General features: G+C 33.6%; 1 protein-coding gene across 3 annotated transcripts; it reads right to left on the reverse strand.

Annotated features, from left to right (window-relative positions):
- Positions 1–1,060: 1,060 nt before the first annotated feature.
- On the reverse strand, positions 1,061–26,645 carry LOC118040558 (ALBINO3-like protein 2, chloroplastic). 3 transcript variants are annotated; one of them, XM_035047518.2, is made up of 14 exons: positions 26,181–26,644; positions 25,993–26,099; positions 25,769–25,896; positions 25,450–25,521; positions 24,329–24,430; positions 18,767–18,826; positions 18,584–18,649; positions 9,964–10,011; positions 3,573–3,749; positions 3,429–3,484; positions 3,186–3,303; positions 2,794–2,880; positions 2,280–2,389; positions 1,061–1,337 (listed from the first exon to the last, which is right to left on the reverse strand). In XM_035047518.2, the coding sequence occupies exons 1-14, from the start codon at positions 26,540–26,542 to the stop codon at positions 1,181–1,183; spliced, it is 1,650 nt and encodes a 549-aa protein (XP_034903409.1). In that variant the 5' UTR covers positions 26,543–26,644; the 3' UTR covers positions 1,061–1,180. The 3 variants fall into 3 exon arrangements, with proteins under 3 accessions (XP_034903409.1, XP_034903410.1, XP_034903411.1); XM_035047519.2 differs by lacking the exon at positions 9,964–10,011 and having other exon boundaries at positions 26,181–26,645; XM_035047520.2 differs by lacking the exon at positions 2,280–2,389 and having other exon boundaries at positions 26,181–26,645.
- Between the last annotated feature and the right edge of the window lie 308 nt (positions 26,646–26,953).

Genomic DNA, 26,953 nt, shown 5'->3' on the forward strand with positions numbered 1-26,953 from the left:
GTTTTTCATTATTTTTTAAAAATAAATATTTAAATGCACATAAGACATAATTTTACCAAAAATAAATAACATCAACAAAAATAAATAAATAAAAAATGAATGAAGATGTTTAGATAATAGTCAACATGCATTAATAGTAACATGTGCAAAAACTTGAGGAAGGAAAGAGAGAGAGAGAGAGAGAAGGAAGAACGTTCGGCTTACATTAGGACTAGTTCTAAACAAGGGAGGAGTTGTTCTGATGCCTACTTGTGGCAAAGATGATAGTTGTCCTATGGTGAAGAAGTTTTCAGGTTGTTTTTTCTATCTTACTTGGTTTCTTCATCTCTTTGGTTTTTCTTCATTTTTTTTCTCTTTTATTTTTCTTTCAATTTTTCTTTTTTTATCTCCTCTTCAACTTGTTTTTTTTTTTTTTACCTAAAAGTCTTTTTTTCTTTTCTTTTCTTTTGGTTTTGGTTTTCTCTCTCTTTTTTTCCCCTTCTCCTTTTTCTCCCTCGCCTCTTGGCTCACTTCTCTCAACTTAAACTCTCATCTCCTTCTCTTTATCTCAGTATTTTCTATCTAACTTGATTCCTCTTGTTTCTTGCATTTTTTTTCCTATTTATAACAAGGATGAAGCATTTAGAACCTTTATTGGTGGTGTAATCATGCCCATAGGTTTCTTTGAATCAATCTCAACTCTCCACCATGATACAACATTTTGGTCCCATTTTATTTTTTTGGCCTTTTATACCACTTTTACAACGCTTCAAAAGATCAAAGTTTTTTAAAAAGTTTTGAGCATATAGCACACATGCAGGGGGTGGAGTGGTGTGTTGTTTGGAATTTCCAGGAGGCACGAGAGGGGCAAAGAAAAAGGCTAAAGCATGGCTAAAACCATGAAAAACATATAAAAACAAATGTCGGCAGACAACACGTGATGAAGAAGGGTACTGTTTTGCTCCAATGCACAAAACATCGTTTCTGGCTTAATCTTTTTTTTTTTTTTTTTCCTGATTCATGTTTTCAAAGGATAGCTAAACATGAGAAAATCAAGAAGCACTTCCCAACAATAAAAAAATAATAAAATAATAAAAAAATAACCTGAACTTTACTGAAATAATATTTTACAATATACTTCAGATTATTGTTTCTCACTATATATATATATAGTTTGATTATCATGTATAATTGCATTAGGTCAGTAATCTCCTCTCCTGCTGCTAACAAGATCGCCAACAAAACTGTCCTCGTCGTTTTCACACTCTTCCAAGAAATCCTTGCGAGAAGGATCATAAGCAACAACTAATCGCAGATACTTGACAGCCTCAGCTTTTCGACCTTCCCTACTTAGAGCACTGAAACATCATGACCAATACGATGTTTCATTGACAGACAAAATACTAGTAATGACTGGAAAATATAAACTGAAAGAGAAGTAATGGCAATGGAAATTTACCACCAAGTTCAGTTTTAACAAGCAAAAGATCAACAAGTTCCCACATTTTTTGTTCACCAATAGGTTCATCTTTCAGATTTTTTTCCTTTCCAAAATCAGTGCAGGCCCAGTTATATTTCTTAAGATACTCTCTTAAATATAAGCGTGTCAAACCACCCAATCAATTACAATCATCAGCTCAAGACTCCAAAAATGACAAGTGTTGTATTTTCTTTAAGAAATTGTAGACATTATCTTCTCGACAGAAAAACACAAGGGTTTCATTCTTCTTTTAATAGGTATCACTAAACTTTTACGAGTTTTCACAGTTGATGATATTACATGTTTCAGCAAGGTAAAACCTCTTTGAGTTCAAAGAACTGTAAAAGAAAAGCAATGCAAAATGAACAGTTTTTTTGCAGTCAAAATATACTGTTAAAAAAATGAACTTATAAGTCAATAAATGAGATACTAGAACTTATTTGTCTTTAACTAGTAAGAAGGGAACCAATTGCTACTTATACTCCCGCAGCCACAAAGTGAATGTCCTAATAGCTTTTTTTGGCAGACACAATTTAAGTGACCATTTCACAAGTCTCAAGTATAATAATTACACAATTTCACTCAATTTGCCTTCATATCCTTTAACCATTTTCAAAACAGAAAACAAGAACATTGAACGATATAAATATAGTTAAGGGTAAAGGTTTTCTTTTAATAAAAACCATTAATGTGTTTTTTTGTTCCTAAAAATTGGTGCAATCTCAATTAGGACATTTATTTAGGGACTAAGGGAGTAGCTTGGAACATAATAATTTTACAATTTTCCAAGCAGCATGTTATATATAGCTCAAATTCATACCTCGCAAGCAATAACAAACCATCAAAGTAGTGGGCTTTGCTTTTAGGGTCCTCTGGTTCTTCTAGACTAGCCACCCTTTCTAGGTGCACAATCCCTGCGGCCTTATTTCCCTACACCAAAAAAAAAAGGGCGGGGGGGGGGGTCAAGAGAGATGAAAACAAAGTGAGGCACATCATTTTTTTCGGGATACAGCTTCACCATCAAATATTTTAGACTGCCAAATGAACTCAAGTTCATGGAATTACTTACTGGTATGTATACAGCTTCCTCAATCACATGTATGTAGGGACAAGGGTGGGTATTACAAGAGAGTTTCAAATAAATCTAAGAGGTCTGATCACTAGAGTGTAATGAATGAGAAGGATAGCAGTACAGAGGACAAGTAAGGAGGAAGACAGGTCCGTCCAGAAACACAAGAAAAGTGAGTGGTGCCAACATCCCTTTTCAACAAAATTCATGATTTTATGACTGCAATTTACTTTAGAACAATCACAAAAGCATTAATGGTTTTCACCTGACTTATACAGGCAACACCTGCCCATTGCAACGTAAGGATTAGATGATTGACATCTTCAGTTGTCGGATGGCCAGCAAGAAAGAGCTGAAGGTATGTCCAAAAGAAGATAAAATTAGTGTCAGTCATTATACAATATTATTAGAAGATTGCAAATGATACAATATTATTAGAAGATTGCAAATGGTGATGCTTCTGTTAACAAACCGAAGAATGTAATAAGCTGCAAATGCATCCAGAAGATTGCAGCATATACTAAGAGGTTTCTATAGCAAGTGGTGACTGGACACAACAGTGGCCATCTTCAAAATTGTGATAAACAGAACATTTAAATTGCAAGCTCTGGTGCAAGATAAAGGTTGAAAAGAAGAATGCAAGTGAGGTAAAATTACCTTGGAAATGGCACGCTCCAAATGGTCAGTAGCCTCTGCATGGAGTCCTTCTTGCAGTAGAGTATGCCCCATTACAATTAAAGCCTTTATGTGGTTAGGGTCCTTTTTAAGTGCCATTCTATAACCAAAAGACAATATTGCAATGCAACAAGGAATAAGCTGGCTTCGGGTTTATAAATTAATTAAAAAGACCAAGGAATAAGCTGGTCATCTGAAATGAAAAAGAAGGAAACATCAAATTACTGCAACATAGAAATAGCTCTGTCTCTATGCCCACTGGATAACAATTGAACTGACAGCTGTCAACAGTGACAATAGGAAAATGTGAGAAAACTTGTAATATCTCCTAAATACAAATAATTTATTCACTTATTCATCACCACTCACTGCTAGTAGTTCATCAGGTGATAAATTTTCCGGCGAAACCTTGCGCCACTTTGTTGGTGAATCCAAAGACACCGATTCTGGTGTAACCATTTCTTCAGAAATTGCAGGGGGTTTTGGAGAATCCTTGTCGAGTAACCCCAATTTAACACCCACAACAGGATGTTTGAGAGACACTTGCTGCAAAATTTATATTGCATCACATGAGACAGAAAAACTTTGACCTACAAAGCCTGTTTAGGAGTTAAAACCTACTAAAATTTTCAAAACAAAAAATTTCTGAACAAAAGATGAATTATTAAGTAATTCCTAAGAAACCAAAAGGGAAATCAAACAATCATGAAGCAAACAGGCAAATAGGCTGGGATTATTTTTATCTACAATGAAAGTGAGTAAATCAAGGTGTCGAAAGATGGTACCGCCCCTTGTACAATGGATGGGACAATCCACAAGTTTACATAATGGAAATGACAATATGAAGAAGCACTCCCACTGAGCTATCTCTATACAATTAGAGCATGCGATGGCCAGGCTTCTCTCCTCGCTTCTCAGAACCCACAAAGATTTGCAAGAAATAATGAATCCAAAAGTATCTAAACCAAGCATCATTGTCGAGTACTTTGGACATGGGTGATTAACAAATTAAGTTCACTGTGTCAGATATGATGCTTAGCAAGCCAGTACTTTCCTCTAACATCTTGTGCAGCCATAAGAGATACACGAGAAAACTAATAAACCATGGCAAAGGACTCATAACAAGACATTGCCCTTAGAGTGACTTCTTTTGTCTTCCAGTTCATTTAGCTCCTCAATGGAATTAGAGTTAAAAAGTGAGCAAGCAGCCAGCCACAACTAGATGATTCTTTATTACATTTAATAACGAGACACCTTTTTCCATATTTGTGATGACAATGAAAGCTTTTGTATTTTCCTACCTTTTGTTAAGTTGCCATAGAGGAACTATTCACCAAGTGTGCTCTGGTTGTTCAAGAATAAACTCCCCGAGGAAGTTCAGCTTTTGAAACAAAGCAAACAATTCAGACTCATATCCCAAAGAGATACCAAGTGCATTCTGGTTGTTCAGGGATAATTCCCTAAGGAAGCCACCTTTTGAAATGAAGCAACAATTGAGTCTACTTTCTTGGACATAAAAACAAGCTAGAAAATAATAGGGCAAACCTCAAATTAGCACCAAACATATTACCCCATCATCAACTAAGTCCCAAACTTCTTGATTTATCAAATTTGCCCCTAAACTAATAGGCATCAGACAATTCACCCCTCCATCCCTCTGATGTTAGTGAGAGTAAAAAGAGTATGTCCAACTTGTGCGTGGTCTTCAATTGCTTCCATTGAATGTGAGCCCAATATGCCATGAAAGGACTTAAGAATGAACTCATAGTAAATTTCCAGCACTTCCCCTTTTATACAAACTAGTGAAGTAGAGGGAATTGTTAGCTGTAATATCTTGATTTAGAGAAATTGATTGATATGCAATTACTTGATTTAGAGAGCTTGATCTAGGAAGATTGATTGATTGATCAGCAACTATCATCAAGGTAATCTATTCATTGAATAATTCTATTATGAATTTTTTAATTTATAGAGTGAATATTTTAGGATAGTTCTTTCTAACTTTCCCATTAAGGACTTAAAGCACTACAAGAACTGAAGATTTAAGTTTTTGATGAAACTAAGACCAAAATTTGAGATTGCATGCGCCACTTTAATCAACCAAAATCCTATTCTGTCTTTAGAGGTTTGTTTAAGGGAATTATTATGTAAAAAACAACGTCTAGCACTCAGCTTGGCCTTAATTCAGAAACCATGACACTTGAGATGGTTAATGTAGCATATGTTGCTTAGGGCAAAGATCTAGGTCAAAAACTTAGCGATACAATTGCAAGGAGTTTGGACATATTGTAAAGCCCTGCAACAAGAAATTTTGCAATTATTGTAAAAAGAAAGGGCACATCATTAAAAAATGTTGAGTGTGAGCTCACAATAGACATGCTCTAGCCCCTCATAATGTTGTCCAATTTCAAGACTCTTTGGTTCCTCCTTTGAATCACTTTGTAAGCAGTTCTTCCTCTAATATTGCACTTGAGATGGTCTAAATGATCTTTATTCTCTGCCTTCAGCATACAAGGTAAAAGGAATCTACTTTTTCATTGATTGACTCTACAACTTCCAATCATATGATTGACGGTATGGATGCTTTACAAAATGTTTGTAAGTACAAGGGTGAGCAATATTCAAATAGCATATGATAGTGCTCTACCTACCATTGCGATTGGAGCTTTGGGTCTTTCTTTAATGATGTTTTTGTCTCCAAATTTATCAGCCAAATGCTTTTTTATCTCTAGATTTATATGCCAATTAATTTCTTTTTACCAATTGATAAATAATAATTGTAAAATTCACTTTGATCATGATGGTTGTCATGTGCAAAATTATGTGTCAGGTAAAGTAATAGCAAAGAAATCTAAAGTGGGACGTCTCTTTTCTCTTAAATTTTCATTCCTAGGTCTGTTTCTTTCAATTATACTACGGTTGTTAATAATAGTCATGTATGACATAAGAAATTAGGACATCTCAATTATGTTATTTTAGCTTATCTTATGAAACATGATTCTTTAGGCAATAAGGATTTGTTTTCACCATCTACTATGTCTTCTGATTGTGGTTCAAGTGAAGTTGCTAAAAGAAAATCCTTACCCTTTCTAAAAATAAACCAATCTTTTGTGTTCTCCCTTACAATTGAGTATTTATAGTTCACAAAATAAAATAAACCCTAATGGATTAATGGACTAACATTAAGACCTAATTAAAAATAACCTTAAGTTTATAAAATAAAAACAAAACCAAAAACTATAATAAATAAAAGAATGGCTAAAAGTATCCACCCTTGTATAAATATGTTGTGTTGATGACTTTCTTTGCTAGGGCTCCCGACCTTGTATTCTTATATTCTTCAAAAGACCTTGAATTCTTGAAAAATAATGATGTGTAGCTGACCTTGTGACCTTGGAGAATAAAGAGACCTTGCAAACTAAGGACTCCAATATTGCTTAGAAGGTTGCATAAGGAATCCTTGCAAAATAAAAATTGTTGCCTAATTGATTTTCTCGGAAAGTAAGGAGTCCTTTCAAAATAAGGATTCCACATATGATTAAATCCCGCCTTACAAGAAACCACAAATAATATGGAAAACAATCATTTTCCAACTTTCCTTGTTTGTTGGCAAATTTCAAGAATGACATCAAACTCGTTGTTCTCTTCCGTTTGAATGTGTTACTGGACCTACCATATATGAATGGAAAGCTTAAGAAATCTAGTTTCTAGCCCAACTGGAATTGAAACAAAATTCCACTTGTAGATCCAGATACGACCTAAAAGGTACACGAATTTCCAATCTCGACAGATTTGCTACTTTTTAACCCAAACATTAACCTATTACATTCCTCTTTGATCTTTTTAGTTTTATACCTTGTAATATGCCCAATTGGTACCTCTAACAGATCCTTTGGTGATGCTAGTTGATTTTCATCACTTTACTTCACATGGCAATCGAGCTTCTACTTATTTTGAGAACATTCATACATATGTATGAGACGTCAATCTTGTTATTTCACATGCTTAGTACAAGTATTTTTTAGGTACATTAATGATTATAATTGTTTTGTTTGGGTATATTTTCTTTGTTCTAAAGCTAATGTGTTTTCTATCTTTTAGAACTTTGTTGCCCTTGTTGAAAATTAGTTTTTCACTTATATTAAGATTATAAGATCTGATTTTAGAATGACTTTCAATCTTACCTATGAATGAAAGGTATTCTCTCCTAACATTCTTATCCAAACATTCTTCAACAAAATAGGGTTTCGGAGTATAAGAATCTTCACCTTTTAATTGTGTTTGTTTCGATCATTTATCATCCATTGAACGACACAAGCTTGTTGCTCAATTTGATCGATGTGCATTTCTATGATATAGTAATGCCATAAAGGGTTTATGTGTTATGATTCGGCTACTAATAAACTTGGTATTTCTCAAAATGTCATGTTCTTTGAAAAATAATATTTCTTTCAATCTTCTACTTCTCATGATCCTTTTTCAATTTTACTTCCTAATTTTGATGGTGTTGAGTCCCTTATTGAATGTCTCAAGTCTAGAGTTGTGTATCAAGGACGTCGTTCACTTGTTCCATTGCCTAACCCATCCTCAACACCTGATCTTGTCCTGGTTGAGCCTCATCGATTATCTCAGATTTAACGTCCTCCAAATAGGTATGGGTTATCTCATACCACTCTTTAAGCTACTCTTAATACTACTACTGCATCTAAGTCTTACTCTCAAACTTCTACGTAAGCATGTTAGAAGCAATCAATGCAAGAAGAGCTTTGAGCTCTTTATGACAATCACACCTAGAACATTATTGTTCTGTCCTCCTAGCATCAAACTTCTTGGTTGCAGATGTGTTTATACAATAAAGTCATAGCCTAATGATTATATTGGCTCTTGAGAATCGATAAGAGTATTGCCCACACGGTTATGAGTATGGGCTTGATTATAAGGAGACGTCTGCACCTATGACCAGGTTGACTATTGTCCACATTGTTATGGCTATTGCTACCTCAAAATGATGGTCACTCTAATAGATAGATGTGAAGAATGCATATTTGCATAGAGACCCTAAAGAAGAAATACATGACAACACCTAGGTTTGTCGTTAAAAGCGGTCTCTATATAGATTTAAGCAGACACTACATACCTGGTTTTGAGAAGTTTTGTTCTATTCTTCTTGATTTCAGATTTTTCCAGAGTCCATTTGACTCTCTCTTTCTAATGGACTCTCTCTTTCTTTGAACAACTACTACTAGGCTTCTTGTACTTGTTATTACATAATCCGAATGTGAGTTGATTAAACAAGTACATGTGCATCTTAACATTTCATTTCATATTTCATATGAAAGATCTCGGTAACCCTACAATATTTTCTTGGTCTTGAGGTCACTATTGTTCAAATGACACACTTTTGCATCAACACAAATATACTCAAGAGCTTCTCACCTTGATAGCAATTTGTTCCTTACACTAGTAGATGTCAGCTTAAGCTCCAACAAGATGATGGCAACCTATTATTCCATCCCTTGTCATATCAGCAACTGATAAAAAGTTTGAATTATTTGACAATTACTTGACCTGACATTTTTTTTGTTGCACAAGTTAGTCAGTTTATACAGGCTCCTCTTCATTCTTACTTAGTCACTATACAATGTATCCTTCGTTATCTCAAGGGTACTTCTAGTAGTGGATTATTCTTTTCTATTGCGACTTCTTTATCATTGATGGGTGTTTTAGTGATGTGGATTGGGTTGGTTGTCCTGATATTCATCGTTCAATTATTGGTCGGTGCATGTTTCTTGATAATACTCTTATTTATTGGAAGAGTAAGAAGTAGGATCAAGTTTCTTAATCCTTAAATGCACAATGGCATCTATGAGATTGTTTGGCTTTGAGGTTTGTTGGGTGAACATGGTATTCCTTAGCCTACTCTTATTCCTCTTCATACTGATAACACTAGTGCTATTCAAATTAATATCAATATGAGCTTTCATTAGTGCACAACTCTATTTGCCGAAGATGGTTATACTCTTACAAGAATTGTTAAAGGTATTCCACCAACAATCTAGAACACAGAGAATGTTGCTAGAATTTACATTGACCTTTGTCATTCTATTAGTGAAGCACTTGACTAACATGTGATTACTAACCCTACATTCCCACCAAGTTCCAAACACCTTATGGGTTTACCAAGGCTCTATCTCATCATCGACATCAATTCATGGTTGACAAATTAATGCTTCATGATCCACCAACATCAATTTGAGGGGGATATTAATTGTAATATGAGGATTTAGAGAGGTTGATTGATATACAATTACTTGATTTAGAAAGCTTGATCTAGGAAAAGATTGATTGATAAGCAAATGGTTGTACTTTACCTTTACCTTTTTAGATACTGTAATCATTTTGATAGGAAATTATTATGATTTCAAGGTAAAATTGTCCTTTAGAACATATTAGGACTTATTCTGGCACCTTGGATTGAAACACTTAATAGGCATGTGCAAATCACATGCTAGTTGAAAAAAATCTCTTAACTGCCACAAACAACTAACAGATAAAAAGGTAACATTGTTCAATGATTATTACATTTAGAGCAAAATTGACAAAATCAAAAGGGTTTGGGACTTAATTGATAGTGGGATAATAGGTTGGGGGCTACATTGGGGTTTCCCCAAGATAATAACACAAGATTAACCATGAAAAAATAGCAAGCTATGAGTTGAATAACATGTTTATCCTGAAATTGTAAAGCGTGAAAACTCACCTGGATTATAGTAAATGAACTATTTGTAATCCAATAGACTAGACTTCCCTGTAAACAAAACAAAGAAAATGTGACTCTACACTTGGTAGGGTGTAAGGAGAAGCTCAGCATCAAAATAAAGAAGTTATCTTTCCCAATGAAAGGTATTGTAAGCAAAGTCCTTTTGCCATATCTTTATAAACCCCTACTAAACTAGCTACAAAAATCAGAATGAAACAACTTTATAAGTGCATGGTGGTTGAACTTCCCTTAGTGTCCTACCCGCGTTGCATGAGGATGAGTAATTTTAATATCATGTAATAACATCAATGTAGCAACACAAGGAATGGATTGAAGGCTGTAAGGTAATCATTGAATGCACAAAGGCCTAGTGGCAATGAAATGTAAGAGAGAACATAGTAAAACCATTTTAGGACTTCCCATGACAACTTTAGTTTTTTTCATTAAGTGGTTCTTTGACATAAAAAATAAGGATTTGGGAGTTTGGTGGTGTTGAATATGCAGGCAAGGGGGAAATGGTAAATGAGAATAAAGGACTTCTACAATTGATATCAATTGTTATTTTCATATTATTATTCAAGTTTCCTAATAGATTATCATGAGAATTTTATCATTACCTATTTGAAGGAGATATTAAGATATTATTAATATTATTTGAATTCCATTTAGAAGGTTTCCCTATGGTTTAGTCCATTCTTGTTAGGTTTCGGTTTTCCTATTTCGTTAGCGTTGCAGCATATATAAAGCACCTTAGTTATTTACATTCAAAAGGAGGTTATTAGTATTAATTAATTAAAATAAATTGAGCCTTCATAGCTTGGTTTTGTAAGTTCGTTGTATTTATTTCATTCTTCACTTCGTTCTACTCCAAGGGTCTACATCAAGGAGTTGCTAGTATGAAGAAGAAGAATGCATATGGAAATGCAAGAAGTTGAATATGAAACAATGCTGAAAGGAAGATGATTGTAGGTTACAAGACTCCAAAACAGCATGCCAAAGTTTGGTGATTAGAAGGGAAGCAACCTAAAAAACTTTTCAGCAAATTTTACTCATGACGTGTCATATGAATGCCATGTAGTAGAACTGCTCATGTGGCATAGGAAACTGGGAAATGAACAAGTTTAACTCATCATGTCTAAGGATTTATACTCTGTTTGGAAATTTTCAAAGGGATTGATTGAGTGGAATAAAATTGAAGTCCTGATGACAAAAGAAGCAAAGTTGATGTCTTTTTGTAGACAAGGGTATTTCTAAAAAATTGTCTAAATCTAGGCTTTATTTTCTGTTAAGTTTTTTATTTTATAACTCTTAAGTTATTAGGTTTTCATATTCTAAATGGTACGAGTTGGAAGAAAGTTAAAGAATCTAAGCACCTACTGGATTTGAACTAAAACTCTCTAAATAAGAATATAGTCTTTCAATATTTTCATGGCAGTTTATGAACAAAATTCGGCTTTTGATTGAGTGACTCAATCTCCCATAGGTGTGACTACTAAAAAACCTAGGTGTGAAGCTTATGTTTTCTATCCTCTAGGTGTGACTCCTAGAAACCCAATTAGTGTGGCTCTTATAGTTTCTACAATTTTCAACAATTCAAATCCTATATTCAAACCTCTATTAAATTCCTAAACATCCACACATTCAAGCCCCCATCAATTCTACACTTATTAGCATTGACCATCTAAAGATCAACTCAAACCCTAAAATTACTATTCACACCACTGTTTATAGCCTTAACAACCTCTGAAAGTCAGATCTAGAACAATCTCCAAAGTTGATGTAGAACAATTATTCCTAGAGTTTATGGACCAAATTGACAAGGTTATGCCTAAAAAGAAGTCTGTAAAAAACCCTGGAAGCATCTCATATGAAGCCCAAAGTTATAGTTTTCCTATTTGAACTATATTCCTAATTAATTTTGAATTTTAATTATTTGTTTCTTGTTTATCTTAGGTCTTTTAATTTAGTTAGTATTTTACTATTTAGGAATTCTAATGCTAAATGGATTCTATTAATTAGGTAAATTTTAATTAGAAATGTCTAGTTTATACATATAAATAAGAATGCTTAGTTTATTTTATGGAGATTAAAAATATTATTCATATTTAATAAATAAATAAATAAACACCCAAGAATTTTCTCTAGATTTCTTTATAGTTAGGTTTGTAACCTTAAAGCTTGAGGACCCTAGTTTTATCTTTGTTATACATTGCGTCATGTGGTATTATAGTGGGTCAACATCTAAATCAATGGCGAATCATAAAGAGAATCATGGAGCAGTTAGAGGCAACCATCTTTGTGATGGTGATTAGGGGATACAAGTTGTTTAAGATCAATTCAATCCTCATTCAAGAGCAATAGCTACTTTAGAGAAGTGTGTTCAAATTGGGTTTGGTGACATCAACGCCAAATTTGATGACCTTATAACCAAGCTTGAGGCACTAGTGTTCCGCAGAAACATAAATCAAGGAGGAAGAGGGGCATGCACTAGGGATGACGCTCATGGCCAACCAGTCATTGAACCAGTTCGTGCAAAATTCACATGGTTAATATGAATACGGATATTCATCTGATGAAGAAGATCAATGTAAGGTTGCCAAAAATAGTAGGTATGATCAAGACTATCGTATGAAGGTTGAGATTTCTTCTTTTGGTGGTGATTTAGGAGTAGAGGAGTTCCTTGATTGGTTAGCTAAATGTGATTGATTTTGTTAGTAGACGAGAATTTCAGATTCGAGAAGAGTAAAAACTATAGGGTCTAAATTGAAATATACGATCTTAGCCTAGCGGGATAGACTATTAGACGCTAGAAGGCAAACGTGTAAAAGACCTGTTGAGACTTGGGAGCAGATGAAGCAATTGTTGAGAGATAGATTTTTACCCCTTGATTATGATCAATTTTTGTTTCATAAGTATCAAAGGTGTTCCCGAGGTTCCCAAAATGTGAATGAATATACAGCAGAATTTTTGCACCTAGCTGAACAAAATAATCTACATGAAATTGATGGGCAACAGGTTGCTAGATATGTAGAGGGGTTGAAACCTATCATTAGAAATAGAATTGGGCTTTGGATGTTAAATGTTACCGATGCCTGAAATATGGTTTTAAAGGCATGGATGTTGATGCAAGATAGAATCAATACGAGATTTGATTATCAAATAAGGTTCCCTAATGCAAAGCCTCAACTTACACCTGCTAAGAAAAGTAAGTTGCCATAGACAAACAATCAATCCAACCAAGCTATTGTTTGCTCCGCCTATGATAAAAATAGGCCTCAAACAATTCCTAATATGGATAACAAAAAGAGAGATGCAATTAGGAAGGTCATGAATCCAACATGTCCTCAATGAGGCTTGTAAACATGAAAACAAAATGTAGAGAAGATACAGAATTGTATCTAGACGAGTGTTGTGAACCTGATGGTGAAGGTGAGGAGGATGATGATGGTCAGCCTATATGGTGAGATGATTGTTGCTGACACCAAAAGTTGATGATGAGACACAACAACACAAGCTCTTTCATAATAGGTGTACGGTAAACCAACATTTTTTTTACCTTATTATTGATAGCAGTAGCTGCAAGAATATTATTGGTAGGGAAATTGCTATCAAATTGGTTTTTGAACATTGATAAATATCCTAAACCTTACACTATAAGTTGGATTAAAGAGGTACCAAAGGTAACAATAACTGAAAGATGTAAAATTTCTTTTTCCATAGGCAAGTACAGGGATAAAATTTATCGTGATGTAGTTGACATGAATGCTTGTAACTTGCTATTTGGTAAGCCATGGCACTTCAGGTTAAATGCATGTCATAGGAGATGAGAAAACATCTATAGGTTTGTCAAGAATAGGATTAATTAATTTTACTTGATGCCTCTGAAAAGGAATTCCCAACCAAAAGCCCAAAAGGCATTCCTTACTATTACCCAATCTTTGTTAGAAATTGAGACAGATTTAAAAAAGATAAAAGAAGTGCATGCTTTAATTATGAAGTTTTTTTTGTTGTTTAAAGAAGCTTACAAGGCAATAGAGGTTCCTAAAGTTGTTATACCTCTATTGCAACAGTTTCAAAAAGTTATTCCGGATAGGTTACCACTTATGTGTGATATCCAACACCAAATTGATTTGATTCTAGAGGCTAATCTTCTAAATTTGACTTGTTACAGAATGAGCCCAAAAGAGGGAGAGATCTTATGGGAGAAAATAAAAGAATTGTTGAAGAAAACGTTGATTCAAGAAAGCTTAAGTCCATGAGATGTCCCTACTTTACTGACACCAAAGAAGAATAGTAGTTGGCGTATGTGTATTGATAGTCGCGTCATTAAAAAAATGGATATAATTTTCCAATTCCATGATTGGATGACATGCTAAATCAGTTGTGTTGTGCAACAGTCTTTTCAAATATTGACTTGAGAAATGGGTACCATCAGATTTGGATTCGACCAAGGAATGAGTGGGAAATGGCTTTCAAGAAAAAGGATGAGTTGTTTGAGTGGTTAGTCATGTCATTCAGGTTAACAAATACACCGAGCACATTCATGAAGATGATGATTCAAGTTTTGTGACCTTTCATAAATAAATTCATTGTGATTTAATAATATCCTTGTATTTAATCATAATAAAATAGATCATATTGAGCACGAGTGTTTTGGAGTTGCTACTAAAAAACAAGTTGTATGTGAGCATGAAGAAGTATAGCTTTATGACCAGCAAGTTGTTATTCTTAGGTTTTGTTGTAGGAGTTGAGGTTGACAAGGAGAAAGTGAGGGCAATTCGTGATTAGCCTACACCCAAGATATTTAGTGATGTGCGGAGTTTTCATGGCTTGACTATTTTTTATGGGAGATTTATTTTGAATTTCAATAGCATTGTGGCACTGTTCATTGTATGTTTGAAGAAAGAGAAGTTTAAATGGGGTGATGAAGAACAAAATTTTTCCTTAATAAAGGAGAAGCTATGTAATGCTTCAGTGCTTCCTTTACCTAGCTTTGACAAGTTGTTTAAAGTTGAATGTGATATTTATGAAATGGGTATTAGAGTAGTTCTTTTCCAGGAGAAACGTCTTTTAGCCTTTTTCAATGACAAATTGAATTAAAAATCACTTGAAATGGACTACCTATGATAAAGAACTCTATGTTGTGGTAAGGGCTTTGAAAATTTAGGAATATTATTTGATTGATAGAGATAGTCTTATCCCTCACATTTCCCTATGCGCGAAATTTCTCATTGGGTGTTTGGCATTGTGGTGGAAAAGTGCTTTTCAAAAAATTCAAAAAAAAAATTTTTTTTTTTGCTTTAAATTAATGTTTTTGATGTTTTCAAATCATTTTGATGTGCTGATCTCAAAAATGATTTTTAAAAAATAAAAAAATATTATTGGCATGCTTTTCTAAGTGAAAAGCACTTTGAAAAGCACTTAGAAAAGCAACAGAAACCACACTCCCAAACACGTAAGGGTCATGGGAGAAGAGAAAAAACAATGTCAGTTTTGAAGGATAAGTATTATTGGTCTCGACTCAAACGTGATGCAAACAAATTTGTTCAACATTGTTTTGCTTGTCAAACAGTTATTGGGTAATCACAAAACATTAGCTTATACACACCTTTACCTCTACCGGAACATGTCTGGAGAGATATTTTCATGGATTTTGTGTTAGGTCTTCCATGAACTCAACGAGGAATGGATCCTACTTTTGTTGTTATGAACACATATTCAAAGATGACACACTTTATGCCTTGCAAGAAGACTACGAATGTGATCAATGTGGATAGGCTATTTTTCAGGGAGATAGTGAGGTTGTATGGTGTTCTAAGATCCATTACGTTTGATAGAGATACTAGATTCCTTAGTCACTTTTGGCTAACCTTATGAAAAATGTTTAATTCCTCTTTGAAGTTTAGTAGTACTGCTTATATACAAATTGATGGCCAAACAAAGTCTCTAAGCAAAACTTTGAACAATCAAAATCATAGCATTTGTGAAAACAAGCCTAAATAGTGGGATGTTGCAGCTTCAGCAGAATTTGCTTACAATAGTCACAAGCATAATGCTACTAGCAAGACATCATTTAAGATTATGTACATGAAGCCTCCAAATTATATACTCAATCTACACTCACTGCCCAAAGTTGTTGGATTTAGCAAGTCAACAAAGAATTTGCTTGAACAAGTGCAAGCTATGCATCAAAAGGTCATGAGAAAACTAGAAGAATCAGCTGCCAGAAATAAACACGAAGCAAACAAGCATAGGCGAGTTAAATTGTTTCAAGAAGAGACATGGTCATGACTTTTTTGTGTAAGGAGAGGTTTCTGGTAGGAACCTATAATAAGCTAAAGATGAAGAAATATGGTCTGTACAAGATGCTGAAGAAAATCAATGATAATGATTATGTTATTAATCTTCTGGATAGCATGGATATATCAAAAACCTTCAATGTTGTTGACCTTTATGAGTACTTCCCAAATACTAAACTCAGCTCGTGGACATGTTTTTCTCATGTATGAGAGACTAATGTAGAATAATTATTCCAAGAGTTTATGGACCAAATTGCAAGGTTAGGCCTAAAAAGGAACTTTGCAAAGAAATTCAGAAGCATCTCATAGGAAGCCTGAAGTTATTGTTTTTCTATTTTAATTATTTTCCTACTTAGTTTTAGATTTTAATTATTTGTTTTCTACTCAATTTAGGTCTTTCAATTTAATTAGTATTTATTATTTAGAAATCCTAATGCCAGATGAATTCTATTAATTAATTAAGTTTTAATTAGACATTATTTCCTATAAAGAATTCTAGGACTAATATAACTAAAGATGTCTAGTTTATTTTATAGAGATTATAACTATTATTCAAATTTAATAAAAATACTAGAGAATTTTCTCAAGATTTATCTATTTTTAGATTAGTAATCTTAGAGCTTGAAAACCCTAATTTTATCTTCATTTACATGGTGTCAAAAGTTGTCCTGCGTGCAAGGTCTAGTGCCCATGTTTGAACGTCTAGATTTTGTACAAAATTGTAATTCCTACCAAAATAGGTGCAATTTGGTGAGATTCAATAGCAATGTTAAAAATTGTAGTTATCTCAAATTTTATTGGTCATTCTTTGTAAGTACATATGCAAAGCTATTTTTTTCTTTTTTGAGGGTGAAGGGAGCTTGTATAGCATTTTTTCTCTTTTCTAAATTAAAAGAATAAAATAAATGGAATTGAAGCAACTAGGTAATATCAATGAACATATTAGTAATTTGTCTCAAACACGTTATCAATTTTTTTTTAATCTAAAAAACAAGATCTAGAGCTAATATTCTAAAAATGTTATATTTGCTTTTGTTGTCAATGTTTCATTACACTTGTCTTAAAAATAACGTATGAATAATGGAGAAGCGCTTGAAAAACAACTCTTTTCATCATGGAAATGACACAAAGATTTTCTAACTGGCATGAGTTAAAACAAAATGCTATAAAAATTTCTACAAAGCACATGCTTTATAACTTTGAAAGAGGAGATTTTTCCTCTAAGTAAAACATAGCTACTCCATCAACCAAGTATTTTATGGTTTTATTAAAGAGGCTTATAATTTTGAAAATAAAATACTTTTTCTTACATAATTCTTGATGTGGTTACTCTGTCTTGTAACAATTATCGATGAAGTTATTAGATATCCGAAAGATTAACAATTAGCTATATATCCAATGAAGCAAAATAAAGGTATCCTGTAGATAAAAGTTGACATTTAATGAACATTAAGAACATTAGGGTTGGGCATTCATTCTCATAGATATTAGCATAGAACAATGATTTGTGTATTTAAGTAAAAATACAGATTAAAGATTGGGATAGCACTATTGTTTTAATTAGAGTCACTATGATTTATATTGATTTTTTAACTTAATTAATAAAAACTAATTAAATACTTCATTTAGTAGATGTTCTTATAGATTTCAAACTCTTAATAGAACATCAATTATCTTTATTTTCTTCTTGACCTGAATGATAAGGCTACTTGTGGTGTTGGAATGTTATGGTAGGATAACATTTATGGAATGTAGAAAGCCACACAATGTGGAATTGAATAAGTAATACTATAATCTTGTTTTTCTAGGTCTATGAATCAGAGAATCAAAAGTTATGCATTTTTTTTTTCTAAATTTTAGACAAAATGTCTTGTAAATAAGTTATAATTACTAGAAAGGATATAGCAGTAAATCTAAAGTATTTATGAGTTCATATATATATATGGTTACTAACAATCATTAAAATGGAAATAGATTGGACAATTTGGTCAGGCATAATGGACCAGTTTTATATTAAAAATATTCTCTAAATACTAAATCTTAATTGAACTATAGATGATCTTTGACTAGAAATGTATAAAGTGGTCAAGAGTTGCTATTATGGAACAACTTTTTAGCACAAAAACAACAAACCTTCACTCTACAGGGACAAGGAAAGTATCACAATACACTTATATTAGCACAATAAAGCAAAGTAAATTTCACAGAAATTCTTAACTAACTATATCATTATCTTCAAGGTGGTAAGCTAAGAAAAAACCAATCTAACCAAATATAACAGTCTAAAATTCCAAGAAACATGTAGTCAGATATTAAGTTACCTGTGGAATGCAGTAACCAATGAAAAACATAGGCAGCGTCAAAAATATCAGATAATACTTGTAGTACTGCAGTAACAAAGACATTTCAATCACTGGCAAGAACCAAAAGCGTGCCGCACATATCAGGGGAAGAATTTAATCATTACACAAGAATCAAGTAACCAATAAACTTGTAGAGCTCACTTTAGATAATAAGCCCAGCAGGCCACCCGTGTTTTGAATAGAAGATATATCAAAGGAGAGCTGAAAAAAAAAATTCAATATCAAACGAGTCAGTGAATGATCAAAACTTTCTCCATGAACTACTTATCAAAAGTTTGCTACTAGAAAAATATGTAAGAAGAAAACCTAGCTTTTTTAGAAACTGAAACCATTCTCATTAAAAACATAAAAATATTTGTCACGGGCAAAAATATGTTAAGCACCATTACGATCATCAAACCACTAACACAACATATTGACAAAGGAAAGAAAGCAACCAAGAAAAGAAAATCTCCTTGGAAATCCAATGTTAGAGAAGCAGATGTTCTTCATTAAAAATGAACAAGGGAACTGGTTATACAAGTTAGCATGTACATGTATGATAAATGTTTTATATGCCCAAAATTAAACATTCCTCAATCTTATCCTGTAGCTAAACATACCTCAGCCTTATCATGTTATTGTTGTTTACAGTCACAGGGCAAAGGAAAATTAAGAATGTTAAGTGGATTTTCTTTGAAACATATGCTCTTGGGCTCAAAGCATATCTTTCCACACGAGAAGTCTATGGAATAAAGCAGATAGCAATTGGATAGACCTTGCAGAACACAGTTCAGCTATTGGTGAATTTAGACCATTCTAGGTTGTTGAAAATAGGATCATGAAGTTATTTTGGGCAACTGTCTGATCAGTCAGACAGGAGATCAAGGTTTCTATAACCTTGTGCAAATGATCCTCTGTTTTATTTAATAATTGTTAAATGCGCGTCTATTGTTCTCCAAATTCTGTTACAATGAATAGCATAACATCCAAGGAAAAGGGAATTCTTTTTCCAGGAGTGAAAAGAATAAATTTTATTAAGAAAATTATGAAAATCAGGTTAAGGAACATTCCAATCCTCCAACTATCAGCCAATGTAGCTCCCCTAAACCATGAAAATAGCAACATGACATGGTCATCTCACAAAAGTTGCCACATAGCAAAGAACACCATAAAAATTCAAAGATTTCTTTCCATCCACAAAGTCCAAACAATTACATGCATTATGCATGTCCTCTCATCTTAATAAGTGGTACACATGCAGGAATTATCAGATAATATCTCAATAGTTACTATTAATAGAGTATTTTCTCCAATTTCTAACTACAGCTCTAGCTGTGGTGTGTGAATCTACTCAATCTAACTCAGCAACTTCATTATGCATTCTTTTTCATTTCTTTAATAATATGGTCATCTTGCATTTTATCGAACAAAAATCAGCTTGACATTCTTCACACATGATAGCCCCTCAATATCAATAGTAATAATGGTTATAAAGGTGTAAGAAGAATAAAAAAAAAAAACACATTAGTCTGGTATATGGTTATGATTTTTTTTCTAGGCACAAAAGTAATATTAATAACTTTAAATGATAACTGTAAGACTAGAAAAAGTAAATTCAACAAATCAAAAGGTAGGGTGATTTATTGGCTAGATTGCTTGGGAGTATGCTGGAATTTGTTGTCGATGATGCAGCAAAGACACTAGTGTGGCGTTGATATGGTAGAGAATGATGATGTGGTGTTAATGTGGCAGCGCTGGTCTGATGTGGCAGTGTTGAGGCTGACGTGGCGATGAAGTTGCAGTGCTAAGGTGATGAAGTTGGCATGGCAGAACTGGATGACTTGTCAAACAACATGGTTGAGACTGGCAACATGGTCGATGAGATGGCAAAGGTGAAGAGAAAAATGCAACTAAGACTCTCTTGTTGCTAGTGAAGAGAAAAATGGGTCAGATGCGGTGTTGTCGTGTGAGATAGATGGTGGAGATTTTGAGGTGGTTGACGATTAATGGCAGGTGGCAGATCTTCCAAACAAGGGGTTGGGTTCAGCTAGTTTGGAAAAGATGCTAGGGCCTGTTGATTTCAAAGGGAAGGAAACGCAAGGTTTGCTAGGAGAGGCTGGTTTTATCTGGGCAGCAGGTGGTCGAAGGCTTTTTTTCCAGATTTTGATTGTAAATGGGAAAAGACAAAACAAAACAAAAATTTGCTCTGCATCATTTTTTTTTTTCTGTTGTTGAAAGCTTATCACAAGATCTAGGGTTTAGGAACTAGATTTAATATCAATGAATTTGAACAAGCCGATAGATCATGTAATTGTAAGAACAATTAAAACCCTACGCTTTGATACAAAAGTTGATGTAGAACAATAAAAAAAAATTAAAGGAGGAAAGAAAGAAGCTTTAAAGAGAGAAGCTAAGAACTAAAAGCAAAGAAAGGAAAAGGCTAGGAAGAAAAGAGAATTCAAGAAGAGAAAAATCTATCATTTTTATTTAATCCTCAAAAACTCCCTTACATTTAGAAAAGTAGGATATAAATACTAAAACCTTAACTTAAATAAGCGATTGAGCTTATGGCCCACTAAATAAAATACCCAACAATAATTAAATCAAAGCCAACAAATAAAACCTGATTAATAAATCTTAACTAAAAGTTCATATAAATTAAACTAAATCATAAGCTAAAGTCCAACCTCTCAATTGTTTAGGCTACCCTCCATCGTCTAAAATCATACGAGTGCGTAAACAATGTCTTGGGTCTAGTGTCCCCACCAAAACCTTTACAGTAAAATGGTTTACATGGAACTTATTTCCAATATTTGGAAAGTAATGACATTAAAAATGTGGTAGCTATAATGGAACGAATGTGGAGTGATGATGGGCTATAAGGTGGTGGTGATCATTGCAATGGTGGTCATGGTGCTGGTAGTAAAATGGTGGAGGTGGTGGTCTATAAAACTTTTACCTGAAAAATATTTTACATAAAAAAAAATAACCTCTTAAGTTACAATATCAGTTCCAACTTTTTACTTGTTTGCAGACTTATATTTACAGATGTATTGCTATTTTTCCCTCTAAACCATGTCAAATTTGGTAACATGGCAAATCAGGTTGAACACAGTAATGAGCAAGAAAGAGGAAATCAAGGTCAACAAAAAATGTTTGACTAAGATGCAACTTATGCTTGAATTTTTTTCATGGACCATTTACACTTTGCAGCACAAAGCCCAAATAAAGATTCCAAAAGGTGACCACAAGCCATTAAACTTGCCAACAGGCGGTGGTCTATGGATGAAATTGGCCATGGAGAAGATGGAAAACCCTTTTATGATGTTGTACACGTGAGTAGTGCTATAGAAGGTAGATCAGAAAAGTGGTAGGTGCATAACCTTGCATTAAAATCAAAGCTGCTTATTTTCATGGGACAATGCATAGGAGAAACTATTTTGATTGGGAAGTTGGTGCGGAAAATTATTTTGGGTGGTAACCCATGGTAGAAAACAAGAAAGTGTTGTCTATTAACCTTAAGCAGGACACTGCACTTTAATAGTGGAAGAGAGTTGAAGAGCAAATGTATGACAAGAAAAACTGAAAATTGGCACATTGGAACAAATGAAAGCAAATATGCAGAAGCAATTTTTGCTGGCTGATTGGTAATGGAGATGTATGAGAAGTTCCTTTTCATTAAAATAAAAAGGTATGTCAAAAAAAGTATATATTGGTGAAGTTGAATTAACCATCTTTCAATTCATGTTGGGTTGAATGAAACTAATAACCAGATGACATCTCCATATATTGCATGATTGCATCATTATGTTAAAGATGAGTATCAAGTGGGATGATTATTTAATCTTGAAGATGCTCACCGACATGCTTTAATGGCTGAAAATTGTGGTCATATGGTATGAGGCCTCTATCTAGAAGAATCAATGTTGCACAAAGGGGGACTAGAGCTGTTCGGAATATTGAACATGATGAAATTGACACTGGTCGGGAGACCTCTGTACTCAACAAAACATAGCACTGTTTAAAGGAGCAAAAAAGGAAAAGCTTTAGTAAGATTTGGGCAGCAAACAGTTTTGTTCCTAAAGTTTCTAAGGCTTGCAGCAGCTTATATTTGATATTTTACTTGTGGAGAAAGAAGCCATATTCTAATTCATGTCCAAAACAAAGGGCAATCTTAGCTAAGTTAGAGGGATGAGGGTTTGATACGTTAGAACCAATTTATTATAAGTGTCTTGAAGAAAAGGAAGAAATAGATATGCATCCAATGAGGGTATCTTTGATGATTTGATTGATGACAACCACAACCTAAGAAGAAGTGAAGGATTTGAGAAGTTCGAGCATTTTAAAACTGCTCTATTTCTTTCATGTTGATAGCAATCATGATGATGACAAAAATTAATACAACCACAAGCATGCCACTAAAAGTTTAGAACTTTAAAGCAAGGTGAACATGAAGCAACTTGGCAATAGATATTAATGGGTTTAGATTGTGACGATGTGTTCTTATAGATATAGTTCAACACAAATTATACAGTGGGAATAGCTAGATGAGGCAACTCCGTACCATACAATATACTATTCAACAGATCAAGAGAAGAACAAATCACAAGCACAAGTTCATTATGTTAGATTTATCATGGGTGAGCTAAGACTATAATGATGTGTTCTTGAAGATAAGTTCAACACAAATTATACAGTGGGAAAAACTAGATGAGGCAACTTTGTGCCATACAATCTACTTATTAAACAAATCAAGAGAAGAACAAATCACAAGTTCATTATGTTAGATTTATCATGGGTGAACTAAGGCTAATATAGTATTGTCATATACTTGAGGCAACAAAAGAAAACAAGATGGTAAGTTTTGATTAGACATCCACGAGATCAAGGCAAGAAGAGTTTTTATAACCCGAGGGGACTAACAAAGTTTTTTTGAAGTCTATAAGAATTATGCAGAGCTATTAATTATTTATTTTATATCTGTTTTATGTTTTATTTTATCCATCAATTAAAATTTAGAAACTAGATGTTTACTGTAAACCTTAAGCTTCAACATCAGTTCCAACTCCTTTCCACTTGTTTCCAGCCTGATATTTTCTTATCTATAGCTATTGTTCCCTCTAAACTATGTCAACAAGGAAGGTAACTTCATTCACCTCATTAAACCATTTCTAGCTAGCACTAATTCATCTTAATACAACACGGAAAGTTATTATTTGGAAGTCATAAAGAGATGCATTCTATGTAGTGTATCTTTGGCATGTTTTAGAAGAGTTTCCCCACATTAGTGTCATACTAACTTAATGGACATATTTCCATCTTGATGTAGCATCTTGTGAGGTTCTAAACTGGGTAACAATATGACTAAAGCAATATCTATAGTATAAATGACTACAAAGAATAGCCATAATACATGTAACTAAGTAAAGTGCTTATCATAGTTTCAGCATTATTACACCATGTAGACAACTAGTATTAGTGCAACAATGGTATTATATATACTTTTGTTCATCCAATTATATTCCCAAGCTATTGGCATGACATAGAGTTGGCAACTAGCATTTTAGAGATCACAAAAGAAGTCAAACACCAACCAACCCAAGTGCAAAGTCAACTTAACCTGAGATTTTATCATATCATTTACTTATTTGAAGTTCAATCATTATTTTGATTATAAACAAAAAGTTTAAATCATAAATGAGATTGTATGGAGCCAAATACCTGAACATTAACATAGTGCAAGCCTGCAATAAGGAGTGGAAAGATGAAGGCCAAACCACCATGAGGAAATTCAGTCAAATTTTGAAACCATAGAGTGCCACCCTATAATTAACAACCAAAGAATTTCACAACAAATTTATTAAATGGACTGGGTAATTACAATACCAGCTTTAATGCATACTTCATGATCAAAGATCCATGCAGCACCACAAATATACAAAACAAGGATAAAAATCATGCTAATATTGGGGAAAAAAAAGAAACGAAAAATAAACATCAAACCAAAACAAATTAAAGTATGAAATAATTCAAACCTTATTTAGAGCAAGCTTTCTCCACTGATTGAAAATCCTAACTTTAATTTGATGAAAAATATTTTGAGAACCCATGAGTGATGAATTCACTTCATATGCAAGGAAAAAATCAAGACAAAGTTCAACAATAATTAATGGGTAGAAAATTGACCGTCCGAAAAACGTATTGCTACTACACCATTATGAGGGAAGGAATGGATGTAAGAAAAATGGGAATGAACATTATAAGCGTGAGAGCATATAAATAATTATATGTCCCACACTCCCACCACAACAAAAGCAGAGAGTTAATGTTATAACTACGCGGGCAGAAAAAAAAAAATTCATTGTCACAATGATGTGCTTATAGAAGAAGATCTTGGAAGGAGAAATCATAAAGAACTCTTCCTGCAGCACTTTGCATGAAGTAACTTGTGATGCACCGACAGAATAACTCATGCTTTTTTTTAATAATTTCACAATGACCTTTTCTAATAAACTAGTTTATACATCCACTTTGATCACATCATTATGGTAGACTTGTTGGACAAACTATGGATACCGCACCATAAAATTCATTCCTTTTTTTCTTAAGTTAAGAGTTCACTGAGATTTCATCAATTCTATTTTTTTTTTTTTCTCTTAAGTAACATTACAACAAAACAAGGTGGAAAAGTTATAATATATAGAACCAAAAGTCCAACATTGACTTCACAATTGAATTAACAAACCACAGTCCAGCAAACATCTGATAACCTTACTATAAATAATAATGTTCACCAACATCCATGTAAAATAATAAACTATATAAGAAAGTCGTTTCCTTACACAATCAAACCCGGGATGATTATTCAAAGACATTCTTCGAATACTGGTCATCCACAAGAGAAAGCAAGGGCACTGCAGATAAATTGAGAGAAAAGGCAAAATTAATAACTAGAAAACAATTCACCTAACTATGCATTATTAATTCTGCATAATTTAAATTTAGTGGGAAAATTGGGGGGGGGGGTCATAAATTATTGAACAAAAAAAACACGTAACACAAGTTATTCAAGCATTTCATCAAAATTTCTCATTTCCTAAGATTGACTATGTACTGGTCCTTGAGAAATCCAATAAGTCCAAAAAGATAAAGTTGCTTAACCTGTACAGAAAGGTATGCGAGAAACCATGAAAATGGGGGGCAGCAAATCGCTCGTCTTTCCTTTCTAAAAATTGTAATTTGTTCCCAATAGCTCCTTCCTGATAGAGGTGGTGGCAATAGAGGAGGCACTATGAGAAATGAATATTGCAGGTCAAGCCTCTGATACTAAAATTAATACTACACTACTACTTGGGAGTATATAAAGAGAAAACAAGAACCCATACATTTAGGAAAACACAGTGAGATTTGCTTTATCTTGTACATTTGCAAAACGAGTAAAGGGAACAACGTCATTCTCATTGCCAATGTTGATGAAGCAATGATTATCCACCTGAAAAATTAATCACAGATTCTTCTTTCTTAAAAGATCAAATTGAACCAAAATTCAGCGGAGTTAAATAAACCGAGTTACCAAGGGAGGCCAGTGAGATCATGACACGACTCAAGCAACGCACCAACCGGAAAAATCGACTCTTCAAAAACATTACTACCATTGACCACTCCCTCCGTTATAGCATCGAGTTTAAAATTGATAGGTTCTGACGCGGTAGGTGACTCAGAAGCCAAAAAATCGGAGTCGTCATCTGTACGAGTCGAGAAGGATTGACAGGAGGGGAAATGAAAAGAGGCGAGTGAGTTGCGAGATGGTATTGCTGGTTGTGAAGTGAGCGAGTTAGAGTTAGAGTTAGGATTAGGGTTTGCGAGGAGACGAGAGAGAGTGGAGAGAGGACGAGAGCGACGGAGGGCGGAGAGCATAAGATTGGAAGCTGTCATTATTTCCGCCCAAACATGAGAGCAGAGAGGTTAGAAGGACCCCTGCTTTTTAATTTAAAATGAAAAATGAGGAAATGGAAACTTTTTAGGGGTTCATGACACACCATCCCTACTTAACGGATTTGATTAATTAATTGATTGAATCCCTATGCAACTTTTTATTCTTTTCTTAATTAAATTAGTGCCAACTCAAAATATATAAATCTCGAAGAAAAGATCTACGAAACCCTGTATAAAACAACAAGGAGACTTTAGAAGCCTTTTATTTTACCACGACACCTTTTCTCTCGTTGTTGTTGTTTTATTTGTCAATTATATTAAAATTAAAACCAAGCTATTTTATAACCTAAATAGAAAAAATTAAGTTTAAAATTACAGTAATAATATAAAATCAAAAGATAATGAATCAAA

The sequence above is a fragment of the Populus alba genome, chromosome 13 (genome assembly GCF_005239225.2).
Source record: "Populus alba chromosome 13, ASM523922v2, whole genome shotgun sequence".
In the NCBI taxonomy this organism is placed as follows: Eukaryota; Viridiplantae; Streptophyta; class Magnoliopsida; order Malpighiales; family Salicaceae; genus Populus; species Populus alba.